At 35.8% G+C, this 17,361-nt stretch overlaps 3 protein-coding genes across 8 annotated transcripts; 2 read left to right on the plus strand and 1 right to left on the minus strand.

Moving 5' to 3' along the window:
- The first annotated feature begins 278 nt into the window (after positions 1-278).
- Positions 279-1,899, plus strand: LOC103865767. The gene is made up of 2 exons (XM_009143617.2): positions 279-1,155; positions 1,247-1,899. The coding sequence occupies exons 1-2, from the start codon at positions 978-980 to the stop codon at positions 1,570-1,572; spliced, it is 504 nt and encodes a 167-aa protein (XP_009141865.1). The 5' UTR covers positions 279-977; the 3' UTR covers positions 1,573-1,899.
- Positions 1,900-2,218: 319 nt separating this feature from the next.
- On the plus strand, positions 2,219-5,257 carry LOC103866016 (phosphoinositide phospholipase C 6). The gene is made up of 8 exons (XM_018658462.2): positions 2,219-2,860; positions 2,946-3,142; positions 3,344-3,479; positions 3,561-3,818; positions 3,893-4,216; positions 4,325-4,477; positions 4,563-4,649; positions 4,734-5,257. Exons 1-8 carry the CDS (start codon positions 2,477-2,479, stop codon positions 5,025-5,027), a joined length of 1,833 nt encoding a protein of 610 aa, XP_018513978.2. The 5' UTR covers positions 2,219-2,476; the 3' UTR covers positions 5,028-5,257.
- A 4,648-nt stretch (positions 5,258-9,905) lies between these two features.
- LOC103865769 lies at positions 9,906-17,361 on the minus strand. Of its 6 annotated transcripts, XM_033289668.1 has the most exons (14): positions 16,533-17,357; positions 16,140-16,248; positions 15,881-15,997; positions 15,716-15,794; positions 15,471-15,582; positions 15,290-15,400; positions 15,059-15,211; positions 14,869-14,973; positions 14,623-14,793; positions 14,487-14,521; positions 13,588-13,654; positions 13,205-13,513; positions 13,053-13,091; positions 9,906-12,958 (listed from the first exon to the last, which is right to left on the minus strand). In XM_033289668.1, coding segments are annotated over exons 1-13 (1,446 nt in total). In that variant the 5' UTR covers positions 16,609-17,357; the 3' UTR covers positions 9,906-12,958; positions 13,053-13,089. The 6 variants fall into 6 exon arrangements, 5 of the variants coding, with proteins under 5 accessions (XP_033145559.1, XP_033145560.1, XP_033145557.1 ...); XR_004457253.1 differs by having other exon boundaries at positions 13,053-13,513; positions 16,533-17,359; XM_033289669.1 differs by having other exon boundaries at positions 9,906-13,327; positions 13,403-13,513; positions 16,533-17,353.

Genomic DNA, 17,361 nt, shown 5'->3' on the forward strand with positions numbered 1-17,361 from the left:
TTGCTATAATTATAAACTATACATTTCGTATTTGTATTTTACTATAAACCACCAAGATAGAGCCAAAGGGGCTTTAGATGGATATTGTAAAATTCACATCGCCTTGGAAATAACTGAAATGCTAATACATGAATGATCTCGCAATAAAAAGCTTGAAAATTTTGTTTATGCAAGAATGAATATCTTTTCATAATTGTAAAATATTATAAAAAAGTGATAATAACCTCTTTGAAGTTTTTTCCCTTGAAAAAAACATACTATAATATCATGGATAAATTTGTAAGAAAGTTATACCACGAAATGAGTTTCTGATTTGAAACATAACGTCAAGAAACTGTATGGAGTGTTTTCCACGACTGGAATCAAACGCGTCCAACCATTTAATCTCAAAACTGAACTAAAGAAAATGAAAAAAAAAATGATTAACGTCTAAAATAGTTTGATTGAGAGCATTTATCAACACAATAATTAGTGTAAGAAAAGTCAGACCATCAAATCAGATAGACATAACCTTTTCAATTCCCTTCTTTCAGTCAACGGTAACGCAAAGACTTGAATGTCAATAGTCGATCAAATGTCAACTTATCAAGGTTGTCCAACAGAACAACCAATGGGCCGTAAAATGTCAGATACTCAATTTTAGAGGCCCAGTAAAGGTGTAGAAATGTGTTACCTCTTCTTCCTTTTGAGAAAATATGGTTTTGGTCAACAAACCCTTTAACCAATGGTGTCTTAGTGCTTACTGACCAAACCCACAGAAGTCAATTGATCAGTCTTTCTCAGTGATGGTAGGCTTGTTTCTTCATTTTCTGCTAACTACTCCACTTTTCCTCCAAATGTAGTTAGCTCAGATAACACATTGAGATTAATCAAAGAATAAACCAAATAAATGGAGTCAGACAAATTTGACCATTTGCTCTCCTTAAAACCATCTTCTTTACACACACATCTTATTTCATATTTGAGACTTTCAAGAAATGGGGAGCTTCTTCATCTTACTTTGCTTCTTCTTATTCTTATTCTTCAACGGAGAATTCACAGCTGCAAGCAAGTTTTGGAGCAGACTAGAGATGGCTGAGATGAATGGCTACGAGGAACACAAACTCTCCTCTGTGGTCATCACCGGTTCTCTTCTTTGCAACACCCCTGTTTCAGGTATTCTCTATATATATGTCTTTGCGTCGAAGTCTTTATGTTTTTGTGTTTAACTACACATAACAATCTAACAATTGACATGATCTTATAGATGCCACTGTTGCCATCAAGTGCCACACTGGTTTCAAAAAGAGATCAAACTGGATAAAAGCTGTTACTAATGACTTTGGAGAGTTTGTCATTCATCTTCCTTCTCATCTTCACGCAATTCCTCACTTAGAAAAGGCATGTTTTGTGAAACCAATACATGTGCCTAAACACTACCATAGATGCTACAAGGCTTTGTCCAAATCCAATCTGCACAAAGGCATCAAACTTGTCTCGTCCAAAGATGGTTTCCGTGTCTACACCTCAGGAACGATCAGGTTACATGGATACAGTTCAAGATCATCCCAAGCTCGTAAAGCCGACATGTAAAACATTAGATAACTTGCGAAACAAGCATGTCTTACATTTTCATTGTCCTCACTTGTTTAGCTGGCGCTTAAGTCACAAAACTAAGTTTGAGTCTCTCTGCATTGTTAATCATATTCACACAAACATAAACATAAACATATACTCCATACTTTTTCATACGAATTAAAGAGACGTACACGACTTGCGGTTAGAACCAAGTTAGTATGTAGTTTTACTAGTCAAATCAAGGTCGACGTGATGTACACGAAGTGCGCATGATTTCGTTTACTGATGAATCCTGCATACAATTTCTAGAGTTAAACAGAAAAAAAAATCTAGAATTTATTTTTTAAAAAAGAAATAATATAAACAAAAGATATTTAAAAAAACTGATTTGTTATTGTATTACAAATTACGAAAAAATTACATTAAAAAAAACATTACATAATAAATTCAAAATGATAATTATCTGTTTTATAAATATTCACTCGTAATGATTTTACTTGTATCATCTTTTAAAAATTCAAGCTTAACGGTTTTATTTGAACTATATTAAAAATTTAATGTAACCTTTTTGACAATGATCTACATAATTATTAATAAAGTGATTTTTTTGAAATTAAAAATTTCTGGTGTAGTAATATTAATGGATAAAAGATTACGGATCCTATATGAATCATGGAAGCAACACATTTGGATATATATGTAACATAATATAATCTCATTCTTAAATTAATACAAAAACTACAAAACGATCCTGCTTCAAATCCTCCTCTTTTATAGAGACTTTCCTTCTCATCTTCAATCTCTGAACCACCAAATCAGTTCTTTGATTCTGAAGAACACATTTTCTTGATTCACAATAAACCCTAATAATTATATTCTTAAAAACCAAAACTTATTTTCATAAGAAAATTTTGAACAAATGGGGAAGGAGAAGAAGACAGAGTCGCACTCCAATGGGAGTTACAACTACAAGATGTTCAAATGCTTCAACCGCAAGTTCAAGATCAACGAAGTCCAACCCACCAACGACGTCCGTGACGCTTTCTGCAAATTCTCCGTCGGCAGCGGCGGCGAAAGCGACGGAGACCGATCATCCGGCGTTATGGGGGCAGAGCAGCTCTGTTCTTTCCTCGACGACCACCAAGTCCATTCAGTAACCACCGTCGCCGAGGCTCAGCGGTTAATCGACGAGGTTATAAGACGTAGACACCACGTCACGCGTTTCACGCGCCATGGACTTGACCTAGACGACTTCTTCAACTTCCTATTTTACGACGATCTCAATCCTCCCATCAAGTCTCACGTAAAATCTTTAAAACTCTAATCTTCTCTTTCAAGAATCGAAACTTTGTTATTACAATGAATGTGAAATGTTGTGTCTGAAACAGGTGCACCAAGACATGACATTGCCGTTGTCGCATTACTTTATATACACGGGACACAACTCGTATCTTACGGGGAACCAACTAAGTAGTGATTGTAGCGAAGTCCCTGTGATCAAAGCTTTGCAAAGAGGAGTTCGAGTTATTGAGCTTGATCTTTGGCCTAACTCTACTGGAACAGATATCAATGTTCTTCATGGAAGGTCAACCTTCTTTTTCTTTCTTCTCTTAATACAAAACGTTTTCAGATCAAATTGGCACGACCAGGATGAAATATTCGCCTTGACCCTCAAAATTTAAATATTTATTATATATACATTTTATGGCCTCAAATTATCAAAATTTTAAATGTTTATGGCTCCTTAAATCTCATGTCCGATCATACGGCTTCTTGTTTTCTTCAGAACGCTTACAACGCCTGTACCGCTGATCAAATGCTTGAAATCGATAAGAGATTACGCGTTTTCTAGCTCGCCTTATCCGGTTATCATCACTTTGGAGGATCATCTTACAGCTGATCTTCAAGCCAAAGTGGCTGAGGTAATATAATACTATGTATTTTGTGAAACAATCAGGTTATTTTTCCAATGTTTTGTGAACTTTTTTTGTTCTTTTTTATAGATGGCTACAAAGATATTTGGACAAATGTTGTATTACCCTGAGTCAGATAGCTTAGAAGAGTTTCCTTCTCCTGCTTCACTGCTTCATCGGATAATCATTTCAACTAAACCGCCTAAAGAGTATCTTGAATCAAGGAACCCGTTAGTTAAACAGAAGGATAATAGCAATGTATCTCCATCTTCAGAGGAGGAAACACCTGAAAAAGAAGAGATTCAGACACTAGAAAGTATGTTGTCTTACGATGATTATGAAACCAAGGTAAGAAAACATTAGATTAATAATTGTCTTACATTATTTGTTGTTTTGTAATTTAGTTTTGAGTTTTGAACTAGAGTGATAGTGATCAGCAGGAGGAGGAAGAAGAAGCGAGCGAAGAACAGAAACCAGTTTACAAACGACTGATCACTATCCATGCTGGGAAACCAAAGGGATCGGTGAAAGAAGAGATGAAAGTTGCGGTTGATAAAGTGAGACGTTTGAGTTTAAGCGAGCAAGAACTTGACAGGACATGTTCATCCAACAGTCAAGATGTTGTAAGGTTTACACAGAAGAATTTGCTTAGGATATACCCGAAAGGAACAAGAATTAACTCCTCAAACTACAAACCACTTATTGGTTGGACTCATGGAGCACAAATGATTGCATTCAATATGCAGGTAACAAACTAAAGGGCTAACTACGGATACCTTGGATCTTATGCTACCTTTTTGGCATCGGTTTAGGCCTGACCCTATATGTGTGTAACAATTTATTTGTGATTATAGGGATATGGGAAATCTCTGTGGATGATGCACGGCATGTTTAGAGCCAATGGAGGCTGCGGGTATGTAAAGAAACCTAACTTCTTGATGAAGAAAGGGTTTCATGAGGAAGTCTTTGACCCTAGGAAGAAACTTCCTGTGAAAGAAACGTTAAAGGCAAGTCAACAACAATTTAACAATACTATAAAGGATGTCACAAATTTTTTAAATGCCATACCATTTTGATGTGGTTTATTAATAGGTGAAAGTGTATATGGGAGATGGATGGCGTCTAGACTTCAGTCACACTCATTTCGACGCATATTCTCCTCCTGATTTCTACACTAAGGTATTAATATCAATTTAACCAAATAGGGTCTTTCTAACATTCTTTCAAAACGTTACAAGATTGTGGATTTGTGATATTTTGTAGATGTTCATAGTGGGTGTACCAGCAGATAATGCAAAGAGGAAGACAAAAATAATTGAAGACAATTGGTATCCAATTTGGGATGAAGAGTTCAGCTTCCCATTAACAGTGCCAGAGCTTGCTTTGCTTAGGATTGAAGTCAGAGAGTATGATATGTCTGAGAAGGATGATTTTGGGGGACAAACATGCTTGCCTGTTTCAGAGCTAAGACCAGGGATTAGATCTGTTCCTTTGTATGATAAGAAGGGAGAGAAAATGAAGTCAGTACGGCTTCTTATGCGTTTCATCTTTGAATGATTTGGCTTAATAGGAGTGGTAGTGTTTGAGAGAGAGTTTGGACCATTTTGAGAAAACCTTTTGAGGTATTGTATAATAGGAGTGGATCTTTGCTCTGCTATCTCCAATAGTGTTTAGATCTATCATATTAAAAAAAAAATATAGAATTTATAATTTTTTCCAATATATAAAATCTAAATGTAAGATGATCCAGACAAATTTACACGGAAACTGGAACAAAAGTATGTTAAGGAAGTCCAAAAATCAGAAAATTACCCGAGCGCAATTCATTATTTGTACAAGGCAAAAAACCAGTTGGCTTTGGCTCATGAATCTTTAATGTTGTTGAGAGGATGGCTCTTTCGACGTGTGATGGTGTGAATTATTATCATATATTTATTCCCAGTTATCAGTTAATGAGCACCCTATTGGGTTATGGGTTATATGATATATCACAGGAAGACTCATGAGCATTACACCTCAAAGCCAACTGGTTACTAATACAATAATTCACTCCTCCTTATATACTACGTCAGTTTCTTTAAAGTTTCCGATGTGGGAAGCGTTATAGTTAATTAATTACAAAAGGTAAACTTTATCTTAGAAAAAGGAAATCAGTTTAATTTGGATATTAATTATTACTTTTTTTCGTTTTGGAATAGGTAACGTTTCTTCTAGTTCAAAACACACTTGATATTAATGGATGATATGGATATGGACCTCAGTGAACCAAACATGGTTTTGAAGGGACTCACTGTAAAGATTTGGAAGAGCTTCATGATAATATATCACTTTGCATCTGGATTCCGATCGTGCAATTCCAACACGAGTACAGTATTAGGAGGCGCTTCTTGTGGTAAGCGATTGAGAGTTAGAGCATCTTCAACCCATTGCTATTTTCACTTCTATAATAGTATTTAAAGGTGAAATTACTCCAACCCACCTCTATTTCTTCATCTCTATTTTTTCCTCTATTTATAGGGGAAGAAATAGCATTCCTCTATTTTTTATTCTATATTTTAGAAATTGCTATTTTAGGGGAATACATTGGAACATATCTCACCTCTATTATAGAGTATCCCTATTTTAGAGGTGAAAACAACAAAATACATTGGAGATGGTCTTAGAAGAGGAAAAGGGTAAGATGATCATGATCCACATGTGGAATTTTCAAAGCTGTTATTGAAGTAGTTCATAATTGAGATGTATAGAATTTTACAACAGGGTGGTGGTATTCATCATATACTGTATTTCTCTTCTCCTTTGTTAAACTATATGTTTTTTTCTCATTTTTTTAAAGAATTCTCAAAATAAATATCCAATCCAATTTTCTATAACATTATTGTATCTCTTAACTTCAAGCAAAACTAGTTCAAGGGAGAAAGCTCTGCCAAAAATACATAAAATATTCCTTTATTGGTCTAACCAACTTGGTTATCATGATTAGGATTCTAGATAGGCCTGGGCAATATATCCGTAAACCGAACAACCGATCGGTATCCGGTCCGATCAAAGCGGTTCGATTCGGTTTTGGATTATATTAAATAACCATTCGGGTCGTGATTTTGGGTTAGAATGGATGTCGGGTCGGATCGGGTAAAAACCCGACAACCGAATCATAACCACCGAAACCCGACGAATCTCAACCCTAGCCCCTCTTTCTTCCACTTTCGAATCGAGAGTAGATACACCACGATTATCTCCGAAAATCTCAACCAAACCTTTCCAAAATCTCAACTTGCGTATCATGCAATCCGAAATCCTTTCCCTTACCCGAAAATCAAATATTCTCAACGATTCTATTGTCGATTCAAACTCGAAACCCTTATTACTAATCCTATATATGCCTCTGCAAATCCTTAGACTTGAGAAGCCATTCCACCTCAAAGTAATCAATCCGAGGTGCTTATTTTCTTCTCAAAGTACAGTCTCGATGTATCATTCATGTTGCTTTCTTTTTCAAATATAGATTTTGAATAGATAATATTATTGGTTTCGGATTTCGGGTGAAGTCGTGTGATTTTCATGCTTAGTCTGAAAAGAATTGGACATTAAACTCAAATTGTGGTTTGGTTAGTTGTTCAGCTGTTCTTGTTTGTAATGATGCGTTCTTCAGCGGTTCTTGTATATACTGATACGTGTATAATAAGTAATGATGCGTGTGATGTTAGTTCTGCAGCTGTTCTTTTATTGGCTCTTAAACTTGAAATGATGTTAGTTCTTCAGTTCTTAAACTTGAACTAACTTGAATTAATGTTAGTGCCTCTCTAGTTTTCATATTGCAATGTTAGTTTGCTGTTTCTAGTAGAACTCGTATTTACTATTTCAAACTTAGTTCTTCTATATGCTGTTAGTTAAATAAGTCTAAAGCTTATAAAAGTTTTTTTTATCTTGCAGATGACATCCTCAGCTTTCGATAACCAAGCAACAGACGTTGAAATGCAAGGTGAAGACCAAGAGTACCAAGAGACATTTGCGGCTGCAAATGCTACATCTGGAGCACCATCTCAGGCGCAGAAGGTGAAGAAGATGGTCGTGCCTAGGTCTACTGTGTGGGAGCATTTCACCCGAAAGAAAGAGAATCGAAACAAGTGTGTCTGTCACCATTGCCAGAAGATCTTTTCATGTGCATCCAAGTCAGGAACTTCTAACCTGAAGCAGCATCTTCAAATTTGCAAAGAGCACATAGCGTGGTTAACTTCGCAGAAAAAGAATCAACAGCAGATTGGTAATGGAGGCAACCTGAAGGCATCCAAACTGACTGAAGCGGTTTTCAGAGAAGCCTGCAACGAGCTCGTGGTGTTAGCAGAGTTGCCACTTTCATTCATTGAAAATACTGCTTTTAAGCACTTCTGCGACAAGGTACAACCTTACGTAACGTAGCCTTTAACTTTTTACAACACTACTATAGCTTTTTGATATCGTCAAACTTACTAACTCTTTTAATGTCTTATTGTGCAAGGTTTTGCCTTTCAAGCCCCACTCAAGAAGGACATTGACAAGGAACATTGTGGAGATGTTTGTGAACAAGAAAGCAGCGCTGAAGAACTTACTCATGACGAATAAACAAAGAGTTTCACTGACAACTGATATTTGGGTATCTCAAGTGACAGGTACCATTTTTTATACGCTTATACTAATTGTTAATGGTTTTATACGCTTATACCAATTTTTATACGCTTATACAAATTGTGTCTATTGGTTTTCATGTCTTGCAGGTGCAAGTTATATGGTTATCACTGCACATTTCATTGACGAGCAGTGGCAGCTGAAGAAGTTAATCATTGGCTTCAAGTATGTCATGGATCACAAAGGTCAGACAATCTCTAATGTTCTTTTAGAGTGTTTAGCTGACTGGGGTCTTGAGAGGGTGTTTTGCATCACAGTAGACAATGCTACCGCAAATACTTCTGCTATTAAGAGGTTTCATGAGAGCTTTATTTCCGTTTCCCCTGATGCTTTTGTATTAGACGGGAATTTTTTACACATGAGGTGTGCGGCTCATATTATAAACTTGATAGCTAAGGAGGGTTTAGGTGATTTAAGTGAGAATGTGTTAGCTATCAGGAATGCTGTTCAGTATGTTAGGTCCTCGACCACTAGGTTAAATGCCTTTGATCAGAGAGTCACAAATGGTAAGATGACTCGTGGTAGCTTGCCCCTAGATGTAAAGACTAGGTGGAATTCAACTTTCCTTATGCTATCTAGAGCATTACAGTTTAAGGTAGCATTTGATAGAATGGAAGCAGAAGATAGGCTGTACAATGACTATATTCTAGAGGTAGATAATGGGGCTAAGAGGTGTGGACCACCTGATTCTTGGGACTGGAAAGCTGTGGAGAAGCTTATTAGGTTTCTGGTCATTTTTTACAATAGCACCTTGGTTGTCTCTGCCTCATCTAAGGTCAATGCTTTCAAATGCTACAGTGAGATAGTGACAATTGAGAGAAATCTCACGGGTTTGGCTAGTAGCGTAGACTCTGAGCTGAAGTTGAAGGCATCAGAAATGTTGCAGAAGTTTTTAAAGTATTGGGATGGCATCAGGGGTGTCAACAAAATGTTGATCTTAGCAACCATCTTCGACCCTACACAGAAGATGCATTTCGCGAAGCTCTGTTTCGAGAAGCTGTATGGGAAAGACAGCTTTGAGGCTAAGGAAATGGCAAAGACGGTGACTGATCTCCTCACATCCATGTTTAAGGAGTACAGCATGCGTTTGAAAGTAGCTTCTGTACAAGCATCACAGCCAACTGAAGCCTCTGGCGTCTCTACTCAAGACTCTCAGGAAGAAGGAGTAGACAGAATGGAACTGGTGGTTGAGGATTTCGGTTATGAAAGGATGGATGCTGTGTACAAGGAACTTGTGGCAGAAAAAGGTGAAGACACTAGGGATGAGCTTGAAGTTTACTTGAAAGAGGCGGTTGAGAACCCAAAGCTCTTACCGGGAATGGAGTTTGACATTCTGTCGTGGTGGAAGGTGCATAAAGTGAAGTATCCGGTTCTTGCAGAGATGGCGAGAGATCTGTTGGCTATGCAGGTTTCATCAGTGGCATCTGAGAGTGCATTCAGCACAAGTGGGAGGATATTGGAGCCTTATCGAAGCTGCTTGACTCACTACATGATAGAGGTTCTTATGTGTACTGAGCAATGGCTTCATGCTGACATCAAGCTTAAGGAAACCATCATCACAAATGAGCAAATCCTAGCTGATGTTGAAGAGTTTGATAAGCTTGAGAAAGGTATGAATTCATTTGCACTTCTTTTCTATTTGTTTGCGCGTATTATTGGCCATGTAACTGATTTTTGTTTGCCTTTGTATCAGAGTTTGAAGCTCACAATCTTGATGATTGAAGTCTGGATTTTGAAGGTTGAAGGCTGGAGATTGAAGTTTCAAAGAGTTTTTATTTATTTATTGATCTATGTTGCTTTCTTTTGGCTATCACTTGGATAATGGTGATTTTTGTTTTGGTTTTTCATTTGAATAATGGTGATCTTTGTATCACATCTATCTTAATAAAGTTTTAATGTTGCTTTCATCTTTGGCTTTGCCTTTCAGTTGTCTCGAGTTTGAATATGTCTTTGGTATGTTGTCATTTGTGACTTTGTGTCTTAGTTTTGGGCATAGGTCGTGATGAGTTCCAAATGTAAAGCAGAGGTCTTTTAGAGTTTGAATCAACGTTGGTTTGATTTGTATCAAGTTTAACCGTGCACCAAATCAACTTTAACCGCTCAAAAATTAGGCAACCCAAATTCAAATTAGTGCATCCGTAACCGAATAACCGATTAAGAACCGAAATCCATACATATTTTGGTTTCTATTGGTTTTCGACACAGTTATAAAATCCGAACCGAACCCGACGAAAACCGAACCGATACCGGACCGAACTTTTATAATAACCGAATGGGTCTGATTTTCGTAAACCCGACAACCCGACACCCGAATGGACCCAAACCGAAACCCGACTGGACCACCGAATGCCAGGCCTAATTCTAGACATTTAAATGAATCATGAACAATACACAAATTTTGATCAAAAAAAAAAAGAAAAAAAAAGAACAATACACAATTACTTGGATCACGATTGATTTGAGACAGAAGCTATAAGGACATGTTTCCCTTGGCCTGATTCCACTAAACATCTTCGTTTGACACAGAGACGTTCGTTTCTGAACTTTTTAGGGTTCCTTCAAACATCAGGCCATAGCTATGCATTTCAATTATGCTGACTGTTGACCCCATTGATTTTCACATTTTTATTAGGGTTCTACGGTACGAGACTACGAGTATTGTGTAGTGAGACAGGGAGATAGAAATAGATAGCACTGATATTTTGGAAGTTGAAAACTGAAATAAAAGAAAACTAAAAGTATGCAAGTCCAGAAATCAAATTTTAGAAATTATACGACGTTTATATTTCAATCAATCTCAGAATTCATGTGCGATTTTTCTCTTTGGACTTTTGAGCTAATCCATTATTCATAAGGTAAGAAAATCAGTTGGCTTTGGCTCATGAATCTTTAATGTTAGAGACGATAGCTCTTTCGAGTCGCATCACCGTGTGTTAGTGTATGTATATCATATATGTATTCCCCCCCAAACTGTCAGTTGAACGTACCCTAGTGGGTCAAGGGTTATATGATAACATAGGAAGACTCATGAGCTAACTACCTCAAAGCCAACTGGTAATTTTTTCAAATAACTTGCTCTTTCTTATATACCACGCTAGTTACTTTAATGTCTCCGATGTGGGTTTCATTCATTGTTATTTGTTACTTTTAGATTAATTAGCCCACATATTATTAAACGATTAAATACAAAAGGTAACTTTTAGTTTAGAAAATAAGAAAATCAGTTTAATTTGGGGAAATTAATTATTACTTTTTCGTTTTGGAATATGTAAGTTTCTTCTAGTTCAAAACACATCACCTCGAGCAAGTTTCAGAGAGTTAGATATACGCTATGAATCTTTCAGATGCTAATGTTGGGCAGAGGAGGTGGTTGGTTCTTTATCGTCGGAGCTCATGTGTGATGATGATCATGAAGAAGAAACCAATCCGGAAAAAACTATTGGAAACTAAAGTACTTCAAGAGTGGAGTGGAGTCAGTATATATACCCAAACGCACTATGATCACAATAACCCACCTCCAAAAGTAATTCAAGGATACAAGTTTAACATGCCAAGGAAACCAAAGTACTTCAACCATGTTAACATATTCTACCAAAAGAGTCAAACAGAAACTCTTTACAGCTTTTTCTATCATTCCTTATGATTCAAAGCCAAGATTCAACTCAGTTACCAACTATTGCATGTGGAACTGAAACTGAGAAAAAAAGCATATTAAATAAGTCGAACAATCAAATTTTAGAACCTTTCATGATCCATGTACACGAGACAGTCCAACTGTATTTATTCACAACTCGTAAAAGGAAAGTAAGGACAATACACAATTACTTGGATCAGGGATCGATTCGAGACAGAAGCTAAGGACATTTTTCGTTTGGCTCTGATTTGATAAAACTTCCGTCTGAAACAGACTCGATCGTTTCTGAACTTTGTAGAGTTCCTTCGAGCATCAGGCTATAACGATGAGATTCAATTGTGTTCATGTGACTGATTTTTCTCATTTTTATTAGGGTCTCGAAGGAAGTATGTATTGTGTATTATCACTTGGGTTATGTGGTACGAGTATTGGATAAGGTAACAAGATTATATCAAAAAACCAGTTGGCTTTGGCTTCATATGAATCTTTAATGTTGGAGACGATGGCTCTTTCGAGTCGCATGATCTTGTGATGGTGTGTATTATCATATATATATTCCCAGCTGCCAATTTATGAGCAAACCCTATTGGGTTATGGGTGTTATATGATTAACACATTAAGACTCATGTGCTTTCCACCTCAAAGCCAACTGGTTGCTAATGCATTAATTTGCCTTTTCTTATATACCACAGTATTTACTTTAAAGTTTCCGATGTGGGATGCATTACTATTCAATTATTTTTTTGGACGACTTTATTTGAACATTAAATAATTAAATACAAAAGGCTAATGTTATTTTAGAAAAGGAAATCAGTTTAATTTGGAACTTAATTATTACCTTTTCCTTTTGTAACACACCTGATATTCTGAAATCAATTTCAGCCACAAAATTCAACAGGGAAGAAGTTTCCACTAATAGATTTGTGTGGTGGAAGAAGTCTGAAAAAAATATTACGTGAAAGCGAAGAGGAGAAGTCATGTATGGAGAAGATGGCAGAGGTTGATAAGTTGAAGAAGAGCAAAGAGAATCGAGAGAGCTAGACACGAGGAAGATATGGCGTTATTAGAAGTGCTTGACTTGACTTTCCAGATTAGGGAAAACAAAGAGCCAAGCAAAGCCAATCAACGTATGCTACGAGCAGTTAATGAATAAGATTTGAAAGAGCTTCGTGATGATATCACTTGGAATCTGTGTTGGAGAGATGATGATAAAATATACATATTGTTATGAGATAGCAACATAATTTCACATTACAGAACCAAAAGCAGTCAATAGACACTACCTTTATTAAACCTTCCCTTGGAGTTTTATTATCCCAATCCTATGCATTATCATTCAAGTCAATATTTAGTACAAAACAAACCATCTTTGGAATTAATATATATATATATCACAGATTCTGAGAAGTTAACAATATGGATTTTAGGTACTTACATATTCTCTTCAAATGAATGCCGCCAGTTTTTTGGAGAACAGTTTTGAAACACACAAGGTCGTCCACAATGGTGAATATGATCCGCAAATACTTGAATCCGTAGCCAAGTTTGACAATCGTTGCTATAAAAATAGAGATAAAAGATGAGATTAAAAAAAAGTTATTGACGATGTAATGTAAGAGATCCATCAACTTACATGCCCCCCAAACCACTCCTTCTGTCTGAAGGGATCTTACAGACTCCTCTAACTTCTTTATGTCAGGCTTGTCACCCAACAGCCGTTTAAGCACTAAGCCTGACTTGCAAGCTAGTCAAGCAAATAATCCGATGACAAACCCATTTCAGATAAATGTAGATAAAGAGATACAAACCAAAACTTACACTCTTTACTCTTTGAGGATACTCTCGAAGGACCTGCTCTCTCTTCCCCAAAAAGGTCAACATCATCCTAGATATGATTGAAGCAGTAATATATAAAGTTGTACAAAATATATTCTATGATTCATCTAGAAAGAAAAAAATAAACACTATAATATATGAGCAAAATATAATCTCTGAAACCCTTATTTGAAAGATAAAGAAACAATTCAGAGTACCTTAGAATCAGATTCCTCTTCTTTGATTCCATTAACTTCATCTCACAATACACACACACATAACTTCTTTAGCATTAATTTATATAAAAATATTTAAGCTTAAGGAGGAGTTTTTTTTTTTTTTTTGTGACACATACTTCATTAAATTAAAGAAAGAAAGGCCTCAGGCCCAGAGTTAGCCCATGAAAGGGTCCAAATACAAAGATGAAGAGAGATACTGTTTTGCCAAGTCATCAGCTTCGACATTCATCGACCTAGAGAAGAAACTGAAAGTGATACCGACAAAAGCAGAGGAGATGGTCTTGATATCCTTGATGATACCGTAGATTTCCTTGATCTGCAAGTCGGTGTTAATAGCTCGGATGAGCGTTGAGTTGTCAGAGAAACATCTGAACTTTCTAAAACCAAGAGTCTCTGCGGAGAGTAGAGCCGATCGGAGAGCCAAAGCTTCGGCGATGAGAGGCGAACTGATCTGATCCTTTGTTGTAGTTCCTTGATTGATCCGCAATCCCGTCGAGTCCGTGAATATCCACGCCAAACCAGCCCTCTTCGATTGAGTATTCCATGCTGCAAAATATATTCTATGATTCATCTAGAAAGAAAAAAAATAAACACTATAATATATGAGCAAAATATAATCTCTGAAAACCCTTATTTGAAAGATAAAGAAACAATTCAGAGTACCTTAGAATCAGATTCCTCTTCTTTGATTCCATTAACTTCATCTCACAATACACACACACATAACTTCTTTAGCATTAATTTATATAAAAATATTTAAGCTTAAGGAGGAGTTTAAAAATGGATTCTCGATACTCACATATTCTGTTTAAGCAGAGAGTTTGACAGCTCTTGACATACGGATTATCAGCTATTTTCTCTTTGACAAAGGTGTTGAGCGTCACAATGCGTCGAAGATGCACAAGGTGTCCGACGGTGGTGCACTCAATCCCCAACAACTTGATTCCACAACCAACGGGGACAAGCTTTGCTGTATAAACAATGAGAGACTTTCAGAATATTATAAGAAAAACCGGCCGATAATTTAGAAATATAATTAACTTACATGCTCCCCAAAACAATCCTGCCACATGAATGGATCTGACAGTTTCCTCTAGCTTCTTCATGTCGGCCTCATCTTCATTCGGTTGGATAAGAATTAGAGCTGAAACTTTGACATTAAAGAAATAAGTAAGGATGATCTAATGAATATTCATCTTGACATTTTAGTCTAAGAGTGTATAACACAAACTCACATTCGTACAAGCCGCTAGTCGCAACATTGACACGCCCAAAAGACATTATATGTGTTTCGACAATGCCGTCAAAAACATAAATTTCCTCATCAAGGGGCACTGTGCCTATGATCCGCAACAACTTGACTCCATAACCAACTGAGACAACTTTTGCTACGGGATTACATAAACTAATTAGTATACCTTTCCGATATTTTAGAAACATAATCTAATTAGTATACCAACTCTTACATGCTCCCCAAACTAGTCCTTCCATTTGAATGGATCTTACTTGTTCCTCTAGCTTATTCATGTCGGTCTCATCATCCTCCGGCATGACAACTATTACAATCGACTCCCAAGCTGTCCAAAGAAACAAACCCATTTATGTACTGAGTATATATACACGAAGAGTGTTCAAACCGAAACTTACATATTTTCTTTTTAGTGGATGCTATTAAAGAAGCTGGTCTCTCTTCAGCCTCTTCCCCGATAAGGTCAACATCTTGATCATTATCATCATCATCAATAACAACTACACCATCCTTACCATATGATGGAAATAATAACATATATATATATATATATATATATAAGATGTGGATCTTACTTTCTTTTTTTTATTTGTGTATAATAATTAGAGCCCTTGTGGGCAAACAAGTATTAAAAATAGAATACCTTAGAATTACCATCAGCCTCTTCTGTGATAGAGGCTGATCCGTCAATAGTAACACCACTTCCTTCAGAAGAGATACCTCTGCGAAGAGAGATACTAAATTAGAGACTATATACAAACAGCTAAAAAGTTTCAAAAATCCATGCAAAGCAAATGGAGAAACTTACGAGATACTCAAGAGAGTTTCAATGTGGTCGTACCAACGTGATGCATTCACATACTTTGAAGGTGGAGATTTTGAAAGAGCCGCATAGATAGTGATATCATCTTTTGAAGCCTTGTGACTGATTGTTATAAGGTTAGAACTAAATATATTAGAGTTGTGAAAAACATAGAGAAGCAATAGTGAAACAACTGATTACAAAAAGAGATTTTCTAACATCTTTATGGTGTTATGTCAAATACATGACAAGGAAAAAGTCTAACCTTGTGATGTAATAACGAGTGAGAAGATGCTCGTCTAGCTTCTTCAGTCCAGCATCAGAGTTGAGATTGGGGAAAGCAGCCATTGCGTCTAAGGCTCTTACCTTTTTGACTGACATGAAAACGAGTGATATGAGATGGAATCAACAAAAGAAGTGCTTGGATTGCTGAAAATGTTACAAGTACATATACTAAGAAAAAGGTTGTCAGTAGATTCATTCAATGTTCTTACAATAATTTATATATATGAAAATGAATTCTAAACTTTTTTTTCCCTAAATTGAGATTATTACAAGCAAAAGTTTCTAAGAGACATGCAAAACTGGTCAAAAAAATTTTCACTTTCAGATCAAGACAAAGCAGATATCATTTAATAAAAGAAATAAAAATAATAACATTGAGGACGATCGAAGGAGCTCGCGGGGGTGAATGAGGAAGAACGTCGTTGCTGCTTTCTTTTTCTTCTCTTCATTTTGTGTGTTACTCTCTCTGTTTGATAAGATTAAATGGAATAGTAAAAAGTCGAATAATAGTGACTTTGTTATTAGTTCCCGAAAAATATGGGAAAATCCGCAACAAGATACTCGTTTATCTTCTTCTATATTGACTTTTTTTTTTTTTTTTGATCAACTTCTATATTGACTTTGTTATTTAACCAGTTTAACCTGTGCTTTAGTGGGCTTATGGCCGGATAGAAGCCCACCTGAGTAAAAGGACGACCACGCGCGGGATTGTTTAGGAATTTTGTTGTTTTTTAATTCTTGTTTTATTTTATTTTATTCATAAAATAAAAGGTTAATAAGTGTGTTAATTAAGTGAATTTCCAGGGATTTCTCTTGCAAATAAAACTGCAGAAGAGTTTTTTTCAACTAAATGAGTTGTAATCTATACTATTAAAATATAAATCATGACTTAATTCATATGTGATTTTTTTTTATTTGGACCACCCTTTAAAAAGTTATTAAAATTATTTTTTGTAAAAATATATGAATTATTTGAATTATTCTAAAACAAAAAAATCAAACAGAGCCTATATTTTCTCTTAAATTGTATATGAATAAAATCTTTTCATATCTTTTATTTACAATATAAATATATACTTCATTTCATTAAAAGAAACCTTTTAAATATTTAATTAATTTCGTAATTATTTAAAATAAATGTATATTTCATTTTTCACTAAACTTTTTTAAATATTTAATTAATTTCATGTCTATTTAAAAAT

The sequence above is a fragment of the Brassica rapa genome, chromosome A04 (assembly GCF_000309985.2).
Source record: "Brassica rapa cultivar Chiifu-401-42 chromosome A04, CAAS_Brap_v3.01, whole genome shotgun sequence".
NCBI lineage: Eukaryota > Viridiplantae > Streptophyta > Magnoliopsida > Brassicales > Brassicaceae > Brassica > Brassica rapa.